The 26553-nt window shown below is 47.2% G+C and overlaps 1 protein-coding gene across 2 annotated transcripts in view; it reads left to right on the forward strand.

Annotated features, from left to right (window-relative positions):
* Positions 1 to 1020: 1020 nt before the first annotated feature.
* Arid1a (AT-rich interaction domain 1A) overlaps positions 1021 to 26553 on the forward strand; it is an 80479-nt gene continuing 54946 nt past the window's right edge. For both annotated transcript variants that reach the window (XM_052718014.1, XM_052718015.1), the window contains exon 1: positions 1021 to 2303. In XM_052718014.1, the coding sequence (XP_052573974.1) occupies positions 1074 to 2303 (1230 nt within the window). In that variant the 5' untranslated portion in view covers positions 1021 to 1073. The remainder of the gene's footprint in view (positions 2304 to 26553) is intronic.

The following is a 26553-nucleotide window of genomic DNA, read 5'->3' on the forward strand; positions in this document are numbered from 1 at the left end:
CCGCGGTTTCGGGCTCAGGCCAATTTTGCAGGCGCGGGTAAAGTTCACGCGGCCCGCTCCCTTCGGAGCGGCCGGGAGGGGACCGGCCAGGCTGGGGACGGCGGCGCGAGCGAGGCGGCGCGGGCTCCGGAGGCGCCGGCTCCGGCCCGGGTTTTCCCCGAAGCCTTCGGCGGCGGCGCTGCCGAGCGAAAGAGGCTGAGGGCTTGCCGCCGCCGCCGCCGCCGCGGCTCGTTCTCTCCCCTCCTCCTTTGTGAGGGGAAGGGAGCGAGTCCGTTCCACGGCCTGCGCCCGCTCCGCGCTCCACTCCGGGTTTTTCGGGCGGCCGCGACGGCGCTGGGTAAAATGGCAGTGCTGAGCCTCGTGTCGGAGTGAGGGGGACTCGGAGGAGAGTGGGGCGCTCTAGCCGCTCAGTCCCGCCGCCCGCCCGCCCGCTCGCTCGCCCGCTCGCCCGCCCGCCCGCCCGCCGCCGCCGCCGCCGCCGCCGCGCAGCAGCAGCCTCGGCCCGAGCCGCGGCCGGGGAGGCGAGGCCGGGCGCCCGCCGGAGCCGCGCTCCTACTCTGCCTCCCGGCGCCCCGTCCGCTGCCGCGCGCCCTCCAGCCCGCCCGTCCCGGGTCCCCCCTCCCCCCCGCTCCCTCCCTCCCTTCCCGCCCCCTCCCCCTCGCCTCCCTCCCTCCCTCCCTCCTCCTTTCTCCGGCAGCAGAAAGCGGAGAGTCACAGCGGGGCCAGGCCCTGGGGAGCGGAGCCTCCACCGCCCCCCTCATTCCCAGGCAAGGGCTTGGGGGGAATGAGCCGGGAGAGCCGGGTCCCGAGCCTCCAGAGCCGGGAGCAGCTGAGCCGCCGGCGCCTCGGCCGCCGCCGCCGCCGCCTCCTCCTCCTCCTCCGCCGCCAGCCCGGAGCCTGAGCCGGCGGGGCGGGGGGGAGAGGAGCGAGCGCAGCGCAGCAGCGGAGCCCCGCGAGGCCCGCCCGGGCGGGTGGGGAGGGCAGCCCGGGGGGACTCGGCCCCGGGGCGGGGTGGGAGGGGGGAGAAGACGAAGACAGGGCCGGGTCTCTCCGCGGACGCGACAGCGGGGATCATGGCCGCGCAGGTCGCCCCCGCCGCCGCCAGCAGCCTGGGCAACCCGCCGCCGCCGCCGCCCTCGGAGCTGAAGAAAGCCGAGCAGCAACAGCGGGAGGAGGCGGGGGGCGAGGCGGCGGCGGCGGCGGCGGCGGCCGAGCGCGGGGAGATGAAGGCAGCCGCCGGGCAGGAAAGCGAGGGCCCCGCTGTGGGGCCGCCGCAGCCGCTGGGAAAGGAGCTGCAGGACGGGGCCGAGAGCAATGGGGGAGGCGGCGGCGGCGGCGGCGGAGCCGGCAGCGGCGGCGGCGGGCCCGGCGCGGAGCCGGACCTGAAGAACTCGAACGGGAACGCGGGCCCTAGGCCCGCCCTGAACAATAACCTCCCGGAGCCGCCCGGCGGCGGCGGCGGCGGCGGCGGCAGCAGCGACGGGGTGGGGGCGCCTCCTCACTCGGCTGCGGCCGCCCTGCCGCCCCCCGCCTACGGCTTCGGGCAGCCCTACGGCCGGAGCCCGTCCGCCGTCGCCGCCGCGGCGGCCGCCGTCTTCCACCAACAACATGGCGGACAACAAAGCCCTGGCCTGGCAGCGCTGCAGAGCGGCGGCGGCGGCGGCGGCGGCGGCGGGGGCCTGGAGCCCTACGCCGGGCCCCAGCAGAACTCGCACGACCACGGCTTCCCCAACCACCAGTACAACTCCTACTACCCCAACCGCGGCGCCTACCCCCCGCCCCCCCAGGCCTACGCGCTGAGCTCCCCGAGAGGTGGCACTCCGGGCTCCGGCGCGGCGGCGGCGGCGGCGGCAGTGGCCGCCGGCTCCAAGCCGCCTCCCTCCTCCAGCGCCTCTGCCTCCTCGTCGTCGTCGTCCTTCGCTCAGCAGCAGCAGCAGCAGCAGCAACAGCAGCAGCGCTTCGGGGCCATGGGGGGAGGCGGCCCCTCAGCGGCCGGCGGGGGAACTCCCCAGCCCACCGCCACCCCCACCCTCAACCAACTGCTCACGTCGCCCAGCTCGGCCCGGGGCTACCAGGGCTACCCCGGGGGCGACTACGGCGGCGGGCCCCAGGACGGGGGCGCGGGCAAGGGCCCGGCGGACATGGCCTCGCAGTGCTGGGGGGCTGCGGCGGCGGCGGCGGCGGCGGCGGCGGCGGCAGCGGCGGCGGCCGCCTCGGGAGGGGCCCAACAAAGGAGCCACCACGCGCCCATGAGCCCCGGGAGCAGCGGCGGCGGGGGGCAGCCGCTCGCCCGGACCCCTCAGGTACACAGCTGAGCCGGGGAGGGGGCTGGGGCGAGCGGGGCCGGGGGAGGGTGTGTGTGTGTGTGGAGGGTGGTGGCGGCCGCGGGGAGCAGGCCCCCGGCCCTGGGCTCCCCTCGGGCCTGGGCCCCCACTGCCGGGGAGCTGCCATTGTCTGGCTCTTCTCTCTTAAAATGGCTGCCTGGCTGCCTTCCTCTCCTTGCCTCGATCGGCCTTTGTGTGGGGCTTCTCCAGAGGTGCCTGTCCGGTTTCTCCCTCTCCGCTGGTCCTTTCGAACTCTGGGGGTCTCCAGGGGGGTGCGGAGCGAAGTGGGCCTGGAAGGGCCCGGCCCGGGTGAGGGGGTGCTGGGGGTTCAGGCTAGGGGTGTAGGCAGTGTCAGGAACCCGGGAGAGAGAGGCAACGTTTCCTTGCTCACCTGCCGCTCCTCTGCCCCCCCTCGCCTTCCTCCGGGCCGTCCCCTAATATGTGCTTTTAAAGAGTGGCCCCCAGGGCTCGGGGGACCTCGGGGGAGAGCTGGGGCCTGCTCGGGGGCCGCTGGAGGCCGACTGTGGTTCGCCCCGGGCCGCCCGGGCCACCTCTTGTCTTAGTCTCTGCCGGCCCTGTGGCCTGGGCTTCTCTCTGGAAGTGCTGGTAAACAGCTGAGTGATTGGAGTAGTAAGTGCAGATTGCTTTGGTTTGGGATTTGAATTATGGAGGTAAAATCCTTCTGTCAAAGCCAGGAGACAGTTGGTCTTAGGTTGACATCCTATCTGTGATCTGATTGGCTCCCCATCTTCTGCTCTTGGCCATTTATAATTGCCTCTGATGTAATGGTACAACAATCCTGATGAGCTCATAAACTTTTACACTCTGCTTTTCTGCCAGTGATAACCCAAACCATCGCTGCCACTATCCGCCTTTTATTCCAGAGCTGAAATTGGCTGTGACCTTGAGGAGGGAGGTTTAAGCAGCAATACTGTATCAGCAGGAGCAGAGCCCCAGACAGGCTGCCCTTGTTACATTGTGCCTGAAACAAAAGAGGAGGCGATGGCATTTTGCTTGTACCTTGGATTTATTTTGCTTGTTATGTTTTATGCAGTCTGAAATAGATTCTGTGTTGTTGGAACAGTAGCTGAGTTTTTCTCTACAATGGGTTTGCTGTTTGTTTTGGTTTTGTGACTTTCCTGATGATATAAATGAGTTCTTTGATGGCTCTGAGGATACATTTGTCTTGAGTAATTTTTGACACTGTTCCACTTTACAGAACTGAAATTATTTCACTGGCCTTTTTATTGAATGGCAAATGTGGGATCTATAGGGGAAGAAGATGGTTTTTGTTAGTATTTTTTTGCTTAAGAGCTTTCTGGCGGAATTCGATATTAGGATCAAGAGTTCCTTTTAAGCAAGGCTTGCGTCTTTCTTTGTTTACATGTTGAATCTTGTTAACACTTTCCTTTTGTTAATTGAACTTTTGGAAGACCAGCTTAATTGAAAGAGATGCTGATGTCTTCCAGAGTTAGAGAGGGATTGTCTCCTAAAGGCTCATTTTAAGAAATTGATGACTTGTTCCTGGAATATTTGTTTTGTCACTGGTCATTTTAGAACTCTGAAACAGAGATTGGCCAATATTTTTCTTTGTATTTTAAGTTATGTGTCTTTTTTCTTTTTTCCCTTTTATCTTTTAGGGTGTAAAGATATGACCTACAATGACACTTACGATTGCCACTTTCGGTACCTTTTTGTACATTTTGTTTTATTTATTTTACCTTGCTGTCTCTTCCTGGGTGCTTTGGTCAGGACTGTCTCGCCCCTTTGGACATGGTATTTTCAAAGAGGGGAGAAACGTCCTCAGGTTCCCCTTCCCAGCAGTTGTATCTTTGTGCTAGGTTTTGTTCACTTGGAAGAACAGTGACTTCCTGTATCCCCTCCCCATCCTAGAACTACTTTTGTGCTCCTCTGTTGACTGGGAACTTTGAAAACAGCCATCTGAGGTAGCTCTCCTGTGAGGCTGCAGGCTTCTCCAGTGATCTTCATCTGTGTGAGAATAGGGACCTACTCAAGTTTTTCCTGCTGCCTGGAGGATATGTTTTGTCTCAGACTGTGTGCACATGTCTCCCCAGTCCTTCTGTGATGTACGGCTGCTTTCCCTCACTTTGTTTTGACTAAGAAAATTTCCTTTCTTGAGAACTATTAGAAGAAATAATTGGGGGTGGGTGTCAAGGCTCATTAGAAACAGTGAGTTTTGTTTGTTTTGTGTCAGGGTCTCGTGTACCCTAGGATGTTCTGGAACTTGCAGTGTATACGTGGCTTAGGTTGATTTTGAACTCCTGATTCTCCTGTCTCTGCCTCCCAAGTGCTGGGATTACAGGCAGGAGCTATGGTTTATTTGTTTATTTTTTAATCAACTTTTGTGGTAATTTCTGGTTTTGGTTATTAAATAATTGAGCATTCCCTATGTGTCTAGGTACTAGTCATATGTTCTGTCCAGGGCAAATAATAAGAATGTGGATACAGTCCTTATTTAGTTAGAATCCTATGTCTGCTGCTGTTGGATGGATTTTTTTTTTTTAATTCTCTTTTATCACCACCAGGCCCCAGCATTCACAAAATAGATTTCCTATTCAATTTCATTTCAGTTCTGGAGAGCAGTACCTTGTGGAAGAGCTAGTACAGCTTGAGTTTTGTAAGTCTCCGGTGTGTCTAGCAGTCTAGGAGTCCAATTGTCTCTAGGCCCTAGGGCTCTAGGGGGATAGGTTTGGCTCTGAGATTCTACTCCTTACTTGAGGATAAACCTGTCCTGCCTTTTGAAGTCTCAGGTTGGCTTTGAACTCAAGGATAACTTTGACCTGTTTGTTGATCATCTTGCCCTCCACTCCTGAAGTTCTAGGATCTATATATGCATGTGCCACCAGGCCTGTTTGTTCCGTTGTAGAATTTTAAAAATTTATGCGATTGTGTTTGTGTACACGAGTTTATGTGCACCAGATGTCTGATGCCCTGGAACTGGAGGTACAGACAGTTGTGAGCTGTCTGATGTGGGCGCTGGGAACCGAACCCAGGTCCTTCCTTAAGAGCACAGTAAGTGCTCTTAACTGCTGAGCCGTCCATCATCTGTCTCTACAGCCCTAGGCTGGGGTTTTAATGTAGGGCTGGGAGTTGAACCCAGACTTCACACACGCTAGGTAAGCACTCTTGACAACTGAGCTATATCCCTAGTCCCTAAATATTCTTTATTGTTGTTGTTTTCAAGACAGGGTTTCTCTGCGTAGTTTTGGAGCCTGTCCTGGATCTTAGAGCTCCGCCTGGCTCTGCCTCCGTAGTGCTGGGATTAAAGGGGTGCGCCACCACCACCTGGTCCCCTGAGTATTCTTAAGGAAGCACATTCCTTTCCCCAACCCAGTCATAGTTTAAAGACTATTTTTTAGAGTTAGATGTGGTGGCTCTTGGGAGACAAAAGCAGGTGGAACTCTGTGAGTTCAAGGCCAGCCTGGTCTACATAGTGTGTTCTAAGCTAGTCAGCTGTACAATGAGACCCTGTCTCAAAAAAGCAAAACAACAAAAGAATATTTTTTCCCACCAGATGATTAAAGTGATGTTATTTGACTTTGCTTTTGAGAAGTAAAGACTAGTATGTGATTTTTGTCGTAGGAACTAGGATCATCCCAGAGGTTATATGGTACTGACGACATGGGTTTAGGTTACCTGTGTGAGTGAGTTTATGTGAAGCTTTTTACTTAGGTCACTTTTAGCAGTATACCTTGAGTAATACTAGTTTATCATAGTAAAAAAAAGTGAACTATAGCTTGGTGTGGTGGCGCATGTATTTATGAGGTGGAGGGAGAGAGGGATGAGAGGGATTGGGAGCTTGAGGTTGACTTGAGCCACAGAGACCCCATTTACCAAACCAAGTAGAGCTACAGTAAATAGTTCTGGATTTCACTGTAGAAGCATGGCTGGACATTATGAGCTGGTATTCCAAACTTCTGGGAAACAGATACAGGAATCCTGGATTTATTGTCAGGGTATGTGGCAGATATTCTGGGCTGGCTGAAAAACAGAACAACTGGGAGTTCTGTCTTTGGAAGGACAAGGAACTCACAGGAAAATACAGCAGTGGAGGCTTCGTGTTTCTCTCCTGTTCATGGTTGTGGGTGGTGGGAGTTGGGAGAGCGATGTGAGAAGAGAGAGGGAGGAAGCAGTGAGGTAGATTTCTTCCGTATTGATCTGTAGAAGGACTTTCTTTAGTGGGAGGGCCATCCCTCCCACCCCCAGGACCTGCTATCACCTTCATATGTTGTTGGATCGATTTGTACAGGTGTGATGTCAGCTACAGTAGGCATCTCACAGCAGCTGGTGAACAGGTTAAAAATGTGGGAGTAGGCTAACAAAGTACTGGCCTGAGTCCTTTCCTAGTCTACCCCCAAAAGATTGTATTGGTTTGCTTAAAACCTCTAAGTTTTAGAAGCAGTGGCACATTCAGATGTAATGGTAGTTGACGTCTGTATTCCCAGCACTCCTAAGGCTGAGGCAGGAAGATCTTAAATTTAAGGTGAACCTAGGTTACATAGTGAATTCCAGGTCAGCCTGGACTTCCTAGGGAGAAACCCTGTATCAAGGGAGAAAAAAAAATAGTCTGGTAGCACATGCCTCTAATCCCAGTAAGGGAGGCTAAGGGACCATGAATATTTCTGTGATTTTCGAGATAGCCAGAGCTGCATAGGCAGACTCTGTCTCACAACAAACAATAAAATAAATTGAATAAAAATAAACAACAGAATAAATTGATACTGGCTAGTATCCTTCCAGTGAACTGTGATTCCTGGGCCTCTGAAAGAGATTCTGAATCCACCTAGCTTTTACCTCTGCTTGTTCTTCGGTTTGTTTGTTTCGATTGGTCCTTAACTGCACGCTGACTTGTGTTGCCTACTGGTGAAGGGTTCGAGAGCTTGTAGCTCAGGGGTGAGGGAGGCTTGGGTTCCTCATGAAACTGACTCAGGGCAAGTCATTTGCATTTTTGGTTAAATGAAGCTGGTGGACCAAATAATCTTGCTCTGTGTTGAAACTCGTTGATTTCTTCCATAGTCTTCCATAGTAGACACGTTCCTTCTTCAGTGACCCTCCACCTACCTGGTGTGCATGCATGAGAGAGACACAGAGAGAGAGACAGAGAGAGAGAGGAGAGAGGGAGAGGTTGGGTCCTGAAGTGTAGCTCAGATTGACTTTCAAATTCTCAGTCTTCTTGGGAGTTAAGGTTTGGGCCTGATTTCAGTGGTGTTTTTAAGCTATCTTTCTTCCCCTAGGCTTAAGGAACTCAAGGTTATCTCCCGGGATTTGCAGGGACAAGCTCAGAGAAGTTGAGTGCTACAAAGAAAACTTGTCTCAAAACTGTTAATCTGTTGGTCGTTAGTCATTTCACCTGGCTGGAGGTTTGAAAACAGTGAAGGTAATGAAATAATAGGCAGACTTCATTAAAACCTGGAAACAGTTTCTTCAGGCTCCCCAGGGGGCTAGCCACTGGGGTGGGATGGGAAGTAGGTATTGATACAATTTAACATCCGCACACTGCTTTGAGGTGGGTGGTTGGGGAGGGAGGGAGAGGTAGCATTTAGCTCTTCAGACGCTCAGCGTTGGGGCAGGTCTGGGTCTGGTTTGGGCAGTTGGTTGCAATCTGAGTGCCTGGACTTGCCCTGTGAGTTTTGCTGAGAGAAACAAAAGTTCCTGAGTCGGGAACAGGAGAAACTAAGTGTTAGGCGGCAAATTCTTTAGGTTGTTTATATTCCTCTACCCTGGTTTAAGGAACTACGCCGTGTGACTTGCTGTATGTCGCCCTGGACGTGCTTTTCCCCAGCACACTGAGTGTCTCATCTTTGTGGTCTAGTAGTGAAGAAGTGTGATTTCTGCGTATATGGGAGCTGTGCTAGAAGGAAGCTTGCTTCTACAGAGGAGGAAAAACGGCACGAAAAGGTGTCTGAGTCTCGACTCGACACAGCAGCTTCTTCCTCGGAAGCAACCAAATGTTTCAGAGCTTTGTGTAAATACTTGCTGAGCTGTCAATATGTACCCAGGAGGTTTCTGTAGTAAGATGTAAACGGCTCTATAGAATGTTTGACAGGCAAATTAATAAACAGTTTTCAGGCAAAGATAATGCTGGTTGCCTCATGAGGTAGAATAAAATAGCCTGCTGAAAAGGGGGCCAGGAAGAAGGCGGTGCTGTGGGTCAGGGCGTGCAGGATGGAGAATTGGGAGAGGTAGTTCTTTGAGAATTACCAAGTAGAAGATGCCACCCTGGAAGGGAACCTGTGGTTGACTTCATGCTAAGTTGAAGACACGAGACCTTGTTAAAAGTCAGTTGCAGTTACACAGAGAAAGCCAACAGAAGTTTGGAAAGAACCACCAAGTTTCAGCAGTGTAACAAATGTGTTCCAAAAGCTTGGCTTAGGAGACTTTGAGTTGAAACCTTGTTCCTTTGGAAAAGGATTTGTAGTTTGGCATGAGGTCTTGTTGGATTGGATTTACATTTCTAGAATACCAGAAAGGAGAAAGATAGTGAAGGTTCAGCGTCAGTCAGCCTTACACTCTGTTCAGCTGTGCGTTGTAAACCTACTTGCTGAAGGGCCTGACTGGTTTATACAGTTTTGCAAGACTTCTCTGTAATGCACATGCTAAAATTCTTCTCATCTCCCAGTTCTGGGTCAATCAGTCCACTAGATTGTGTTTCAAGGGTTAGATGGGTAGATTTTAGAAATTGTTATTTTAGATTAATATTTCTGGATTTGCTCCTTCGGTGATATATTCTTTTTGAGGTGAAAGAAGAATCTGAGCCAGGTGTGGTGGCCTATGCTTTTAGTCCCAGCACTTGGGAGGCAGAGGCATGCAGATCTCTATGAATTGAAGGCCAGCCTGGTCTACAAATCGAGCTCCAGGACAGCTAGTGCTACGCAGAAAAACCCTGTCTCAGAAAAGAAAGAAAGAAAGAAATAAAGAAGAATCTGACTTGGTAGCTTTGAAATGGCCAGAATAATTTTGTCAGTGACTTTTAAGATTCACCCATCCAGGTGTGGTGTACCACACCTTTAATCCTAAAACTCTGGAGGCAGAGGCAGGCGGATCTCTGACTTTGGGGCTAGCCTGGTCTACATAGTGAGACCTTGTCTCACCACTACTAGTACACCCAACCCCCCCCCAAAAAAAAACCACCTAAATTCACTGACTGATACCAGTTACTATACAAGAAGAGTTTTTTGTTTGTTTTTTGTTTTTGTTTTTTTAGATCAGTGTTCTGTGAGAGCCTACTTGATTTAGCTTAGATAATAGCAGGGAGTGTGAATGTAATTATGGTCCTGATAATAATTTTTAGGTTCAGCTCTGTTACAAAGGCTATCATGCTGTTTTAAAGCAAAATTAAGAAAAAAGAAAGAAACTTGGATGACACTGACTTTGGTCGCCTGATATTGTTAACTCCTTTCCCACTACAAAGATGGCAAGCTATTAAAACTTCATTCTGATTGCAGAGAGCATAATCTCCAGGTTAGGCGATCTGGAGACTCCAGTGGCCTGAGAAATGGGCCTGAGCACTTAACACTGACTAGGTACTAGATAGAAAGGGCAGAGCCAGGTGTGATGGCATATGCTTGTAATCTCAGCACTTGGGGTTTGGGATTTGGAAGGCTTGAGGCAGGAGAATGGCTTTAAATTTCAAGCCAGTCTAGGGTACACAGGTAGACTGTTTCAACCCCGCCCCACCCCTTAGAAAAGATAGTCAATATCTGCTTTAAAGAATTTAGTTATCTTGGGCTGGGCACACACACATCCAGAAAACTTGGCAAAGTGGTTTTACTGTGGCTGTGACCTAAAGCAAGTATACAGGCTGAAGGGAACCGGGGGTGAAGAGCAATCAGAGTTGAGCAGGCGTACTCAGGAGTAGCTGTTCAGATGTGTAGCATTTGACAAACTAAATATTTAAAAGGAGAAAAGTTAAAATATTAACTTGCCTTTTATCCATAATGATTTCTAATTTCATGGGCTTTACAGAATCCAAACTATATAGTCATTCCCGGACCTGTAGTAACCTTAGTGTTATAGTGACCTTGAGATGGCATACTAACCGTAAGATTCCTGAAAGAATGGCTGCACCACCTTAGTGGTTCCGGTGGCTCTGTTAGGATCTGCTAAGTTCTAGACCAGTTTGTGGACTTATTTGTAGTAACTCTGCATTTGGAAGGTCTTGACAACTTCAGAGTTGTGTATTCTGGACAGCCCTGTAGTCATTGTGGTTCAGGTTTGGTGGTAAACCATAGTTAGCTGATGAAATAATACTAAGAAAGTTAGTATTATTATTACATTTATTTGGGTGAGTAAATGTCACGGGTTCAGGTGCCAGAAGAGGAGGTTGGATCTCTTGAGTTGGAGTTACAGGTGGTTGTAAGCCAACCAGTGTGAGTGCTGGGAACTGAATTTGAGTCCTGGAAGAACAGGAAGCATTCTGAACCACTGAGCCGTTTCTCTAGTCCTGCAGTACCCGTTTAGGACTCTTACACTGCTATTATTTCTGAAGAGGTGGGAATTGTGTTCAAACTCAGTTGCTTTAGACCTTATATTGGTTGATGGGTTGATGGGTTGATGGATGTATACAGTTTGCCATAGTCTGTTCAGAGAAATGGCCTTTAATACCTTTTCAGATTGACTATGGCCAAGAAACCTAGTGCTACAAGCACGATTATTCCTTCTGGAGTCTCTGAAATGCAATGATTGTGATTTGTCTTACCTACTGGTCTTTGTGTTTGGACCTGACACTTGTTTGTTTGTTTATTCATTTATTTATTTATTTTTTGACCTAACACTTGTTAAGGACCACCAGTGTATGCTTACTAACCAAGTGTGAATTGTGTGTCCAATGCCAAGCCATTACAATACAAAAATGCTCTCTCCTGGAAGTAGATAGGCTATCCTGCACCAGTATGGAAGTGCAGATCTTTAAGACTGTGTGTGTGTAAAATTGCCTTGGAGTGTAGAGGTCAGAGGATAGTTTACCTTGTGGAGTTGATAACCTGTTTCCCCTACCTTTACATTGAGCGTGTATGCTGCGCTCTCGCTCTCTCTCGCTCTCTCTCGCTCTCTCTCGCTCTCTCTCGCTCTCTCTCGCTCTCTCTCGCTCTCTCTCGCTCTCTCTCGCTCTCTCTCGCTCTCTCTCGCTCTCTCTCGCTCTCTCTCGCTCTCTCTCGCTCTCTCTCGCTCTCTCTCGCTCTCTCTCGCTCTCTCTCGCTCTCTTTCTCTCTCTCTCTCTCTCTCTCTCTCTCTCTCTCTCTCTCTCTCTCTCTCGTGTGTGTGTAGTTTGTTAGACTTTTCATTAAGCAAACAACTTTACCTACTGAGCCATCCTGTCAGCCCTGCAAGTATGGAATACAGATTCTAATTTAGAAATACCTCTTCCAACTTCTTTTTTGCCTTGGGTTTTTGCATTTTGGGAAAGTGAATTTTGAGTAATTCAACACTAGGCATCATATACATAGTTCATCTGTCCTGGATAGTAGGTGTACAGGACTTAAAGATGAACTCCTTAATCCCACATTTTATTGTATCTTAACTATTTGCTTTATGTGTATGTATCTGAGTGTATGTATGTGCTTCATGCCATGCCAAAGCCCACTGAGTTCAGAAGAGGGCATTGGAACCCCATACTGGAGTAACAGGTAGTTGTGAGCTGCTTTGTGGGTTTCTGGAACTGAAGCCCAGTCTTCTGCATTCTTCAGGAGCAGTAAGCACGCATTAATCATGGAGTCCTGCGTTTGAGAGGAATCAAGCTAGGATAAACATTGACTTCATTGTCCGTCCCCCATTGAAATGGGGGAAAGTTTTGTTGTTTAAATTGCATGTGAAGGAGATACCTGAGGGAGTTTGTTGGTCACTTGTGCATATCAGTGAGAGTGTCTTTGGACAGGTTGAGTATTTCCCAGTGGCTTCTGCATATTCTAAGGGTGGACTGGAATAGGAAGAAGCCTGATGCCAAGAATGCATTCCAGCAAGCTGCAGTGGGAAATTCCATCCCTAAATGTTGACTTAGTGTTGGTTATGGTGCATATTAGAAATCACCCAGTAATCCAGGACAGATTTTTGTTGTCCTCCAGGAAGCTATGTTGATACAAAATACTAAGGGGCTTTGGGTATTGGACTGTGTGCTCTGCAGGCCCAGAGTGCACTACTTGAATTGCAGCCCTCACCCCCACCCCCAGCCTTTACATTTGGGTGTCCTTATGGCCTTGTTGCTTCTATGTTCCCAAGTCTGCAATGTTAGATATTAAATTTCCTTTTCCCTTGGCACTGGCACATGCATGATTTTCTGTGGCTCATCACCAGCAGCCAAGATTTTTATATGCTTTTCACTTTTAAACCTGTTAGCTTCCAGCTTGCTTGTTTATCTCCGTTAAAAAGACCCCACCCCCGCCCCACCTCCAAAGATCTAGCACCAGTGTGATGGCCACGGGGAGTGTGAGGGGTTGGTGTGATATCACTTATTTAAAAAACCCATTTGCTGTGTGCTTGATTTTGTTTTGCGTCCTTTTTTTCTTGAGCTCACAGCGTGCTTACAGAGCTTTCCCAGCAAGAGTGCATTTGGGTCTGCCTGTTTACTCTCAACTGACTTAAGTCTGGTGGACTTTGACTTTAAGAACAGTATGAATTTGGCTATGTGAGAGAAGACTAAAGGCTGCATGTTTGGGGTACATTCTTTGGGAGCTTCTACCCAGTGATCTCCAACTTCTCTGAAGTGGACATAAAGCTTCCTTCTGTCCTTAGCAAGCAGGTTACCTAGGCAGAGATGGCCATGTCTTTTTTGGCAGATACAAATGGCTTCTCTCTGCCCTTTGGACAGCATTCTGTTCTGATCCTGAGGCTGTGGAATTCACAGGCTGGCTCCACATTAGTCCAGTGCCTGAAACTCTTTTTTTGTTCGTTTTGTTTTTTTTCGAGACAAGGTTTGTCTGTGTAGCTCTGACTGTCCTGGAACTCACTCTGTAGACCAGGCTGGCCTCGAACTCAGAGATTTGCCCGCCTTTGCCTCCTGAGTGCTGATATTAAAGGCATGGGCCACCATTGCCCGGCAAGCCTGAAACTTTTTTTTTTTTTTTTTTTTGGTTTTTTTTTTTTTCGAGACAGGGTTTCTCTGTGTAGCTTTGTGCCTTTCCTGGAACTCGCTTTGTAGACCAGGCTGGCCTTGAACTCACAGAGATCCGCCTTCCTTTGCCTCCCAAGTGCTGGGATTAAAGGCGTGTGCCACCACCGCCCGGCAAGCCTGAAACTTTTTTACCATCCAGTTTAGATGACTTATGCTTTGGCTTCCAACCTTTACCTGTTTAGGAATCTAGGCTGCCAAAGAAAACTATATCCTAATGGACTTAGGGAACAGTTTGTCCATTGCTCAAGGCCAGGATCTTTACTGAGATCTTGACTTTGAAGGTCGAGCTAGCATGCTGAAAGTGAGTATTCAGGACAGCTACTGTGTACTGTGGACCTAGTTTGTGCTGAGTAGGCATTATGTTTGATTCTCATGAATTTTCTCATTTATTCGTCAAAATCCTGGGAGAGGCAGATTCTGTTATTCCTCTTGGCATCCAGTCATGGAAATAGAATTATAAAACATCTTTGGGGTAGTAGTTAGTATAAGGTTAAGTTGGGGGTGAATCAAGGTTTGTTAAGAGCCATAGCTCTGGAGGTATTTATTTTTTAAGGTACTAGGAGTTAAATCTAGCATCGCTTGATGCTAGACAAGTACTCTTATCACTGAGCCATCCCCTTCTAAAATACTAATTTTCTGTACCCAAAATAAATTACTTATGAACCAGGACTACTTAGATATTATTTTTGTATTTGCCTAGAACTTTTTAAAAAACGTTGTTATTTTTATTTGTTTGTATATGTCTGTGTTTGAAGGTCTGCCACATGTGTGTGGGTACCTGCAGAGGCCAAAAGAGCGTTTTGGATATCCTGGAGGTGAAGTTTCAGGTAGTTGTGAGCTGCCTGATATGGGTGTTGGGAACCGAACATGGGTCTTCCAGAAGATCAGGGAATGCTCATAACCACTGAGCAGTCTCTTCAGCCTTGATGGAAACTCCAAATGAAATAAAAGACTGAATAGCTTTTGGTTACTGTGACATCATACCTAGATGTTGGCCCTGTCCATTTTTTCCATTTAAAGTTTAATTATTCTGGTTTCTCATAAATGGTCATGGCACTTGATTTACTGCTGTCTTGTTATTCCTGGGAAGAGAACTGGCAGTATTTGGTTGTTTGAGCCCGTTATCAGGAGACACATTTGAGACTGGACATGGGATTTGGGTTAAGATGGAATAACTTTTGTCTGAGTGACTTGCATTATGAAAATATTTATAGGATAATTACTTTTCAGAAACTTGGAGTACCAGTTAGAGAGGAGGGCATTGCTGTCTTAATCTGCCACCTGGGCAAAGCGAATACACACACACACGGTTAAGTGCCACATACAGTTTGACAGGAGAGTCGGCTCTAAGTCCAGTTTTACATTTTCTTTAGGCTGTGTGGCTTTACATCAGCTATTCTCTTACTCTATTCTAAACTACATGATGAAAAAAACCCGACTTTGTAGGTTGGAATCCGTGTTAAAGCTGAGTGAAAGTACTACTAGGTTATGGACATTCTTTTTTAAAAAGTCGGTGGTGCACACCTTTTTTTTTGTTTTTGTTTTTCGAGACAGGGTTTCTCTGTGTCGTTTTGGTGCCTGTCCTGGATCTCACTCTGTGGACCAGGCTGGCCTCAAACTCACAGAGATCCATCTGTCCGGCAATGGTGGTGCACGCCTTTAACCCCAGCACTCAGGAGGCAGAGCCAGGTGGATCTCTGTGAGTTCGAGGCCAGCCTGGTCTATATATAGAATGAGTTTGTAGCCAGGGCTACACAGAGAGACCCTGTCTTGAAAAACCAACCAACCAACCAACCAAACAAACAAACAAACAACTACTTCTTCAAACATCATTTTACTATGTATGTACCATGTGTGGGTGCAGATGTGTGACGTTGTGCACACGGAGGTCAGAGAACAGCCTTGGGATGCTGATTCCCTTCTTTCCGTTTTTGAGTTCTCAGGATCAAACTGGTTGTCAGGCCTGCATGGCCTGTACTTAACTCCATGAAGCATCTTGCTGCAGCCTTTTTTCTTTCTTTTTGAGGTAGGGTCTTGTTATGTTATAGCCTCCTGAGGGACATGTCGCCATATCTTCCTGAAAAACCCAAATTTTGACCTAGTTTAACAGTCTACCTGTACGGCCTTGTTTAGAAATTGAAACCCCAAACCCAGAACTCCACAGCATACTGTAACAGGTTTTTTAGATTGTCCTAATGGACACTCGAATTTGAAAAGGACTGCATTGTGCATTTACACTCAACTATACTTCAGGGCATATCCGAATTGCCTGAGGTGCTTCTAATTATACTGTAGATGGATGTTTCAGATACATCTGTCTTCTGTGATCAAAGCGTTACTGGATAGAGAAAAGGCTGTCAAAGTGCTTCAAGTTGTGTTAGCCTCATGGGCTACTAAATAACAAAACTTTGTAGATTGTGCAGCTTAACCAACAGGTCAGTTCTAGAGTGTAGAAGTGCCAGGTTAAGATGTCAGCAGATTTGATTCTAAGTGAAGTCTCTTGCTTGTGGTCTTTTCTGGTTTTTCCAGACAGGGTTTCTTTGTGTAGCCCTGGCTGTTCTGGAACTCACTCTGTAGATCAGGCTGGCCTCAAACCTTGCTTGTGGTCTTAGCATCTTCTAACTAGGGCCTCACATGTCGTTAAAGAGTCCTGATCCTGTATGGGGATCTACCATTGTGATCCAAGTAAACCCAATTACTACCCAAGGCCCCACATTCTAAAACCATTCCATTAGGGGTGAGGACTTCAGCACTGGCACTTCAGGGATAGCCAAACATTTAGTCCATGTAGCAAATAGATGATGGTGACTCTGATGGGTTGGCACCCAGTTTCTGTCTGTTTGTTTGTTTGTTTGTTTATGTTTTTCGAGACAGGGTTTCTCTGTGTAGCAGTCCTGGCTGTCCTGGAACTCACTTTTAGACCAGGCTAGCCTTGAACTCACTGAGATCCGCCTACCTTTGCCTCCTGAGTGCTGGGATTAAAGGTGCGCACCACCACCGACTGTCCAGTTTCTGTTTAAGACTGGCCTCTTGCTGGTTTTCCTTTTCCTAGTTCTACAATGAGGTGACATGGCAGTAATCAGTGTCTGTGGTCATGGGAGTTGGAGGAAGGTAGAGAAGACTATTTCTGGATATGTCTGTCTGACAGTCTCCAAATACGATGTACCTAATTTCAGCACTTGGGAGATGGAGGCAAGAGGATCAGGAGTTCAAATCCAGCCTCAGCTGTGTGAGATCCTATCTCAAAAAAAAAAAAAAAAAAAAAAAAAAGACCAGTATTTCAACACTAATTAAATACATGTTATGTTCTTCTGCCTGTGATGGCCACCTGATCTGAGAAAAGGAATGTGGTGATCTTTCTCAGTAACTTCCCTCTCTCCCTCATGTCCAACTCTCTAGTGACCAGCCTAAGTCCCCCCCACCTTGTGTCCCTTTTGAAGTTCCAGCAAAGTAGAATCCTAGCAAGTTATCCTGTCACTGAAGTGGGTGAACCCTGTCTGAGTGTATCTTTGAGCTGAGACCTGTCTAGTTGTGTAAGTTATGTTACTCAAGAGATCTGTCTCCATTTGTATAAAGAATTCTTATTATTCAAGATTGTCCTTGGCAATGTAATGAAAATAGCAGAAATGGTCAGTTAGTAAACATTAGTAGTTCAAATACCTAGTAGAGAACCAGTGTTTTAACTCACATGCGCTTTCTGAAAATCTCAAGTAGAATGTGTATGTCCTTTCCTTTAGAAACAGACCACCTTTTCCTTGCTGCCTGAGAAATGTATCATTAAAACCCAACTAGGACAGGTCAATGGTTTCCAGAAGGCTGATAGTTTGACCTGTGAATTGACATTTGTATATACGAGGAATACTTTTAATAGGGAGTTCAGTGTTGTGCATATGTGTTTCTAACTCATTTTATCACCCTCCTGCTTTTGGTTTTATTTCTTTACACCCCTCCACTTCCTTTCATTCCCTCATTTGGTATCTTACTTAGTAGAATATAAAACACATGGATGCTCCAGTAACGTTCTCTCTCATGCTAGAGCTGGTCCAAGGCTTGGAGATGCAGTTAGTACCACTTTCCAAGACATTTCTGAGAAGACCCTAATGTCTTACCACTTACCTCTGTTCTAAAGGCCTGGATAATTAAAGACAGGAGCTACTTTTGTCTAAGTAATAATCAGAAGTGCCCAAATGGTTAGAACTTTCTCAGTTCATTCCTTTTGGGCTAGAGGACAGCCTTAGCCTTCCTTACTCTTCGGGCTCAGTTGGCACAGGACAGCTTCGTGACATTCCTGTTTTCCTTTCAGTCTGTGGGTTCAGTCCTTGCTCTCTGGTACACACTGGAACTGACTTCTCTAAAGCTCAACAGAAAACCTCAGGCTACCAACAGTGGGTTCATGGTGACTTTGGGGTTTAAAATAAAGCAAGATTGAAGTAGTTGGGTTCACCCGCCCAGACACATACAGTAAAGGACATTCTTAGTGCCTTGAAATAAGGTACTCTCTGACGAGAGTGTGAACCAAAGGGGACTAGGAAGAAGACAGAGGAGGAGGAGATGGAAGAGGGTAAGATGCTGACTAGATTTTCCTGGTGGTTTAGTATACCAAGTATCCATCTCAACATGATCAACTGACCAGAGGGCAAAGGAAACAGACAGTGTACCTCTAAAAAGACAGCTGGTAATGTTTCGTCTTTTTGGTGAGAATCTTGAAGCAGAGTTCTGTGCACATGCTCCTTTGACCGGAGGCTGAAGAGTTTGATAACAATATACCTTGGAAGCTTTGAAAGGAAGTGGAGAATTTGCTAGACTATATGACTTACCAATCTGCAAATTGCTGACCTTAACTCCTAGGATTTGGGTGCACCTGGACTAAGGCTGACATCCTAAGGCTAGCCCTTCTTTAACTTCTGTTATTGTGTCTGTTGTGGGGTCAGCAGACGGGGTGGGTCTCACTGAAAAATTGGCTCTTTAGGGGAGTAGCCCAAGATACTTCTAGGAATTAGTGAAATAAACCGAGTGGTATTGCTGCTGCTTTTGTCAAAGGATAGTATAACACTTGCTTTACATGTCTGTATGTAAATTTAGTTCCACTCTTCAGTGATGTGCTGCAGATACCCACCCTTTTTAGTGTAGGAGGAAAAACTTTGACAAGAGAAAAAACTGTGCACTTAGATTTAGTATCTTTAATTTTGTTATGTGTGTGTATGTGTGCGCGTGCGCGTGCACACGCGCAACCTGTGCCTTTACAGGAGAAAGGGGTAGGTTCTGTCTTTACTTGTTTAGTTGGTTTTGAATACTGTCTGCAGACCAGATAGTGGATCTGGAGGAGCATTTCAAACCAATCTGAAGAGCTGGACAGTGCCTTGTGCTCCAGGGGAAGCAGCCATGTCAGGTTCCATGGCCTTACCTCCATGCCTTTTGTGCCGTGTCACACAGTGGTAAGACGACACGGAAGAACAGCAGAAGAACCAAGAAAACTGCACTCCGCCAAACTTGTGGGCTCTCCCACACCAGTGTCCCTCCTTCCCTAGTCAGATGCACTAGAGGATGCAGTGGGAGGAAGTCCCCACCTTTCCTCTCTCAGGTCACATCACCTGTGCAAGTGCCTTGTTTTGGTGTTAAGTCATGTCACTTTGTGTGAGTGACAAAGACTGTACCTTTTGTTTTTTTTAACTACTTTTTTGTTGTTGTTGTTTTGATTTTTTGAGACAGGGTTTCTCTGTGTAGCTTTGCGCCTTTCCTGGAACTTATCTGTCGGCCTGGGCTCACCACGAACTCACAAAGATCACCCTGACTCTGCCTCCCGAGTGCTGGGATTAAAGGTGTGTGCCCCTACTGCCCGGCTAAAGACTGTACTTTTAAATTCCTTATTTAATTGTCTATTGTGCTTGTTGAAATAGCACTTAGATTAACTGTGTAATAATTGAGGTTTTGCTAGCATAAAAAGTCTTAGCAAAATGTTTAACTCACGAGTACCTACTATGTGCTAGTCCACTTTCATCAGTCACCAGGTATTTACTGAGCTGCACCACTGTCAAACAGTGTGCTGTGAAGATAGGGCCTGTATTCCCTGCCTCTGCAGATACTTTGTAGTGAGGAAGAAATTACAAGTAAATAATAACAGTTATCAGTATGGCTGTACTTTTAATAAATTCACTAGAGGGAAAAAATAACTTGGTAGATTATCTTTTTTTTTTTTTTTTTTTGGTTTTTTGAGACGGGGTTTCTCTGTGTGACTTTGGCGCCTTTCCTGGAACTCACTCTGTAGCCCAGGCTGGCCTCGAACTCACAGAGATCCGCCTGCCTCTGTTTCCCGAGTACTGGAATTAAAGATGTGCGCCACCACCACCCTGCTTGGTAGATTATCTTACAACAACAGTGTGTGTGTGTGTTTTGTTTGAGATTAGATCTTATACTGGCTGGTCTCAAACTCAGAGCAGTCCTCTTGCCTTACACATGAGCCACCAGGCCTGATTCCAACTATTGCTTAAAATAAAATGCTATGTTCTCCTCGGCTAGCAGATGTCTTTGTACTATTTAACTGTTAGGGTCAGTACTGGTCAGTTCTGACTTGTGTTTTCTTGGTTGCTCAAGAGTTAAGTTCCATGGTTGTAAATTACTCTGCTGTGGTGGGTGAGGACCTTCTTCTCTGTGTGGAGCTGCACTGGAGGGCGTTTGGCACTTTGCTCCTCTGTAATAAATGTCAGTAGCATTATAAAGAGTCTGGGACAACCCAAAAAATGCTTTCATACATTTAATTAAAAACACTTAGGCAGGTGGTGGTGAAGTGCGCCTGTAATCCCAGCACTCGGGAGGCAGAGGCAGGTGGATCTCTGTGAGTTCGAGGCCAGTCTGGTCTACAGAACGAGATCCAGGAAAGGCACCAAGCTACACAGAGAAACCCTGTCTCGAAACCCCCCCCCCCAAAAAAAACAAAACACCCAACCACTTAGAGTGCCTAGTATTGCCCCTGTTGAAACTATTGGCTGTACTGTCAGAATCCTTTCCTGGAAGGAACAATTGAACAAATTCCTCTGGGAAAACAGGCTGAAAGTAGGTGGCTTCAGGCTTGGACTGGCCAACCCTCTTGGTGTCTAATTTGTGTGCTGCTGGCTTTTTTTTGCTTTTGTTTTTGTTTCAAGACAAGAGTTTCTCTGTGTAGGCCTGACTGTCCTGGAACTCACTCTGTAGATCAGGCAGACCTTGAACTCAGATATCTGGATCTGCCTGCCTCTGCCTCCTGAGTGCTGGGATTAAAGCTTGTCCCACCACTGCCCAGCAATTCTTCTGGTTTCTTGCTTTGCTGCTGGAGATTTGAGACTGAGCAGGATGAAGATAGTTAAGGGTGCTGGATGACAGACACGACACTGAATCATACACACATGCTGTCTAGGTACATACAGTAAGTAAGTGAAGGTAAGCAAATACACCTACCATCTTGTGTGGCAATGGTATGGTCGGAGAAAAAAATTAGAGACTTTGTAGAAAGGTTCAGGATTCTCATTTTCTAAATGGTTCACAGGAAAGGCCACACTGAAGAGTTTGTCTGTTTAGGAGCTGCATTTATTTGCTGGTGTTGAGACAGGGTGTTAATGTGGGCCAGGCTGGCCTCAGCTCTGTATGTAGCTTAAGATAATTTGAAGTACAGCTCCTCCTCTCCAGCCTTCCCGAGTGCTGGAATTGCAGGCATGTCACAGTCCCTCCTCGTCCTATGTTATACCTTGCTGGAGCTTGAACCCACAGGTCTTTGGGCTTAGCGCTACATCGCCAGCCTTGAAGAGTTGTTTCATGTAAAAAGATTGATCGCTGTCTAGGAGGAGAAGTGAGTTGCTGGATGAGTGAATAGTCTCCTAGACTGGAACTTGTTCATTTGGATGGAAGGTGTACTTCCCTTGATTCACTTCTTCCCTCAAACCCTGAGGATGCTGTGAGCTGCCGTGTGGATGCTGGGGATTGAACCCGGTGCTCTTAGTCACTTCTCCAGCCCTAGCAGTTCCCCTTCTTGTCTATGGTTTTTCTTTCTGAAGTTTTAGGTACCAACAGTCAACTCCTATCTGAAAATACGAAATGGAAAACTCCACATTTTGAGAGAAAGAGACATTCCCTTAACTTACAATGTATTGTTGTGAATGTTTTATTATTGTTGTTAACCTCTTGCTGGGCATAATATAGAAATAAGTTTCTTGCTGGGTGGCTGTCTTTGCTTCCCCAGCATTGAGGTTATAGACACTCACTCCTGTGCTTGGCTTCTTCAGGGGTGCTGAGGATCTGAACTCGGTCTTTATGCTTGTGTAGCGAGCACTTTACCCACAGGGTAAAGCCAGCTCCCTAGTCCTGTTTTGATTTCTTTCTTTCTTCCTCTCTCTTTCTTTCTTTCTTTCTTTCTTTCTTTCTTTCTTTCTCTCTCTCTCTCTTTCTTTCTTTCTTTCTTTTTTTCTTCTCTTTCTTTCTTTCTTTCTTTCTTTCTTTCTTTCTTTCTTTCTTTCTTTCTTTCTCTGTCTTCCTTCCTCTCTCCCTCCCTCCCTCCCTCCTTCCCCCCTCTCTTCTTTCTTCCTCTTTCTTTCTTTCTTTCTTTCTTTCTTTCTTTCTTCTTTCTTTCTTTCTTTCTTTCTTCTTCTTCTTCCTTCCTTCCTTCCTTCCTTCCTTCCTTCCTTCCTTCCTTCCTTCCTTTCTTTCTTTCTTTCTTTCTTTCTTTCTTTCTTTTCTTTCTTTCTTTCTTTCTTTCTTTCTTCTTTCTTCTTTCTTATGTAGCCAAGGCTGGCATCAAACTGCAATCCTCCTGTTGTGGTCTCTTGAGTGATGAAATGACAATTGTGAATGAAACACCACATGCCTGGCTATTCTATTTTCTATTCTCTCTCTCCCTTCATCCCTCTCATCTGTGCATGTGCGCTCTCTCTCTCTCTCTCTCTCTCTCTCTCTCTCTCTCTCTCTCTCTCTCTGTGTGTGTGTGTGTGTGTGTGTGTGTGTGTATATGAGAGACAGAGATAGAGAGACAGGGTCTCACTCACTGTGTAGACCAGCCTCAAGCTCACAGAGATCTGCCTACTCCCTCTATGCCCAGTTACCTCTATTCTCTTGATGAGGAAACTGAGGGACAAAGAAATTAGGAACATGGGCAGAGCTTTTAATCCAGTGGCCCACAATGACCATACAGAGTCTCAGAGCATGTCTTTTTCTGTTTGTCTTCTTGGGGGTCTTTATTCTTATAGTCTTGCATTTTAAGCAATATCTTTTCCTTAAAGTAGGAAACCTTGTATACAGTTCTAGCTTCCTAGAGTCTGTACTAGTTAAGGGTACAAAGAGTAAGAGAAGTAAGACTTCCCCTGAGAATAGATTCCTGACCCTGTCCTCTTGCCACTGATCCAGAATCCTGGGGGTAGTAGTGTTGGATTGGGTACCATAATGAGTTAAAATTGATTCACTTTCGCTTGTCTTCCCATGAAGCTGTTATGAAAACTGGTATTCAAGCCCACCTGTTCTACCTCTGAATATTCTCAGGAACTTGTACTGTTGTCTTATCCTTGACAGTTGTAAAGGGGGCTCCTGATTTATCAGATGACCTTTTGTTTATGCTTGCCCTCCTGGGGCCTTACCCTGTTTTTCATGGCCCTGGTTTTAAGTAACACCTGAAGAATATTTTTCTTTTGTAGGGTTTTGTTTTGTTTTGTTTTTGAGATGAGTTTTCTCTGTCATGTAGCTCTGGCTGTCCTAGAACTTGCTATGTAGATCAGATTGGCATTGAACTCACAGAGAGATCAGCTTCCCTCTGCTGAGATTAAAGACATTCACTATCACACCCCCTTAGCAAGAGGAGTGTTTTTCTGAAGAAGTTGCTTGTTTTCCTTAGAGATTCTATAGTTGAAAGTAGGAAAATCGGGCATGTAAGTCCAGTCTTACTAAAAGCAGTCTTCATTGTAGCATGAGCCTTTCTTTCCTCTCCGTAAGAAGTGGCTGATGGAGGACTCTTCTCAGGTTTGGTCCTCTAGCTGCTCTTTCTGGTGCCAGTGAAGAAGGAAAGAAACACCAGCCACCTGGCTGTGGTTTTTCTGGCATGCTTCTTTTGGGTGGGCAGCTGTGAAGTGGTTATTAATTGGCTCTCATATTCTGTTAGTTTTATTGGATGGTTTAGTGACTCTCTCTTTCGGTCTCCTTTTCTAAACCTTACTAAGTTTTCTATGCTCTTTGGTCTGGATAGAGATCCATAGTCCAAATACCCCTTTTATTTTGAGTCACAATCTAGCTTTCCCCTCCCCGCAAACTGACTGCCTATAACCCAGGCCATCCTTGAATATGCTGTGTCCTAAGTGCTGGGATTGTAGGAATGGGTCAACCCATGCCTAGCTTGTTTTGTATCATTATGAGGTAGTATTGGAAGGACCTTAGATCTGGTCACAGCCCTGATATGTTGGAAATACAATCTTGTATTCCCCTTGTAAACATAGGGGAAGTTTGAAAGAATTTAAGGCAGCAAAACTGACTTGGGAGTGGTGTTGCAAACTGCCACCCACAGAGAGAGGCAGGTGACCAGTTTGTTCAGAACTTGAATGAACTGTCTTTTTTATCTTTTGTCAGATGATAAATAATGAGACTCCTAGGCCAGGTGGGTTTGACTCTGGATAAAATGTTAATGTATGTGATAAGATTGTCATTTTCCCACCCTCTCTAATTTCCATTTCTCCAGGGATGAGATCGCTCTGGTAAGGCCAAAATTAGGAGTCGGTGTTATCCTCTCATGTAGTCATATTGCCCTGTTTAAAAGTAAAGCACGTGGCTGGATATGGTAGTCTCAGCACTACTCATGATCATTTGATCCCAAGAGTTACAAACCAGCCTGGAAAAGATAGCAAGACCCCATCTCAAAAGAACAAAATAACATCCTGTCTCCTAACCCCTGTATAGTCTCATTTTAGGAGGCAGGGTCTCGGAATAGAAATGTCTGAGCTGATTTCATAGTACTTCTCTTGGATTTGGTTAGGAATCTGATGTCTTCAAGGCCATGGTGTACAGGTGGCAGTTGGGGTGGGAGGGAGGGCAAAGATAGTCTGTAGTTATAGAAAAAAGGGAGAATGGGAGTGATTTCTGCTGGTCCATATATGTACTAGGGAACAAGGCTGTTCCTGCAGGGGAAGTCTCCTTCGTCCTAAGAATTCTGTGGAGCTGGCTGGGAAAGGGAAAGTTTGCTGGTTGGGAGAGGCCTTAACTTTTGTACTTATCTCTGCCTGGAGTGCTCCTTAACAGGAGGGTCCGCTCTGGGAACCGATCAACAGCTGCTGCCAGTCCCTAGAATCACAGGAAGCGGAGGCCTGGTGCCTTTGTATAGGAGCTCTGCAGCCAGACAATAGTTTGTGCTGGCGGGGCCATGTGGCGAGTCACGTGACCCGGGGCTGTATTCTGCTGGGGTCCTTACCCATCTGTTCTCTCGGCTCTTTCTGGGTTATCAGGCGCCAGTCCAAGTCTTCCCAGGCAGCCAGCTCCATGGCCAGAGATTACGAGCACTAACCTTCCTGGCAGGGGCGGTGTGGCTTCGAGTTTATGCAGATTAGCCATGTGTTTCTCACTTCAAGGCGGTCCACAGGAAAAGCCTTTTCCTGTGTTTGGCTCTCAGTGGGCGGTTCCCAGCTTACTGTACTGGGACTCAGGCAGCAGGCATGCACGAGAGGGATCACAGTACACTGCCCCCCCTCCACCTCCAATGCTACGTCACCACAACACAACCACTCGCGCTCTCATACTGTTGGTGTCATTCATTCGGTGCCAAGATTGCTTTAAAAAATTCCCTTGGCCCCAGTTCAAACAGGAGTACAGCTGGGATGTGTTAGATTTTAGGCAGTCTGCCCTCAATTTGAGATGAGTTATAAATAGCAGTGCCGACTTCCTTAACTACCGCTCTCTGAGGTAAAATGCAGGTTAATTACTGTGGGAATCAATTAGGGGGTTCTTTCGGTTAAAGAGCCAGGGATGCATTTTTTTATTGTTATTATTAAAACTCATAAACAAATCTGGCTAGGAATAAATTGAAAGCACAAGAAGTAAGAAATAATACTTGGAGGTCCCAAATCCAAGGGTATGGCTCTAGGTTTATCCTGGCACCGACGAGTTGGCATTCAGAGTGAAAGTACAAGTGTGTATTGCTCAGGACTTCTTTCTGACGATGGGTGCTCTTGGCAGTCCCTGACCCAACCTTTCCATTTTCTTCTTTCTGGTCTTCGGCACTGCTGGGCGTTAAAGTTGACCCTTACCTCTACTTCTGATCACTTCCTCTGTGCACCTTTGGCTTGGGACTCCAAGTCCTTCTCAGACGTTTATTTCAAAATTACACTTTCTTTTTTCTGGTGCCATTACCACATGATATGGGGAATGTTATCTCTTGGTGTTTCGAAGTGTTAGTGCTTGGTCTTGTCTCCTCGGTGGCTCACGGTCAGATCGAGATTTGCAACTGTGTTTAATCTTTTGAGTGTCCTGAAATTGGTTACTTTTGATTATCTGACTCTTAACCCTGATGAACCGTAAAACTCAGTTTGTTACATTCAACAGTTCACAGGGTCACTGTGGCTTTCCTTGGTACATTGAGAACTTGAGAGTGATCCCGGTAGCCACCTGGTCTGGAGGTGCTTGTAATTCCATTTGCTGGGAGCAGGGGAACTCTGCAAGTGGGTAGTCTGCAAACTGTTTGTACTGAATATATTCAGACAGATCAGCCTGCTAAGCATCTTGCCTTTGAAGCCCCTGAACTGCGTCCTTTGATTTGTTGGGCAGTTTATAATTTGGCCAGTGATCGGGAAGGAGCTGAGTGGTAGACTGAGATGTGTTTTCTTGTGGCTCTTTCCCCCTTTTCATTTTTATTTTTTATGAATGCAGGAGAGTCTATAGTAGGGGCCTGACTTCCCTGATCAAGGGCCAGCATTTTCCTCTCAATTATGTGTCTCTGTGGCAGAGTCTTTGCTTTTGAAGTGTAATCACAGTAATCTACTCCTGTGGTTTCCCATTGAAAGGATTTCCTCTTGTCTTTTCCAGAGTGGAATCTCTGGCTCTTTTGCAGCTCTGATTTGGTGTTCCCATCTCCTCCTTTGTGGCTGCTGACTACGGAGATGGGCGTTTCTACTT

The sequence above is a fragment of the Peromyscus californicus genome, unplaced genomic scaffold, assembly GCF_007827085.1.
Source record: "Peromyscus californicus insignis strain IS unplaced genomic scaffold, ASM782708v3 Scaffold_5__1_contigs__length_169319896, whole genome shotgun sequence".
Lineage (NCBI taxonomy): Eukaryota > Metazoa > Chordata > Mammalia > Rodentia > Cricetidae > Peromyscus > Peromyscus californicus.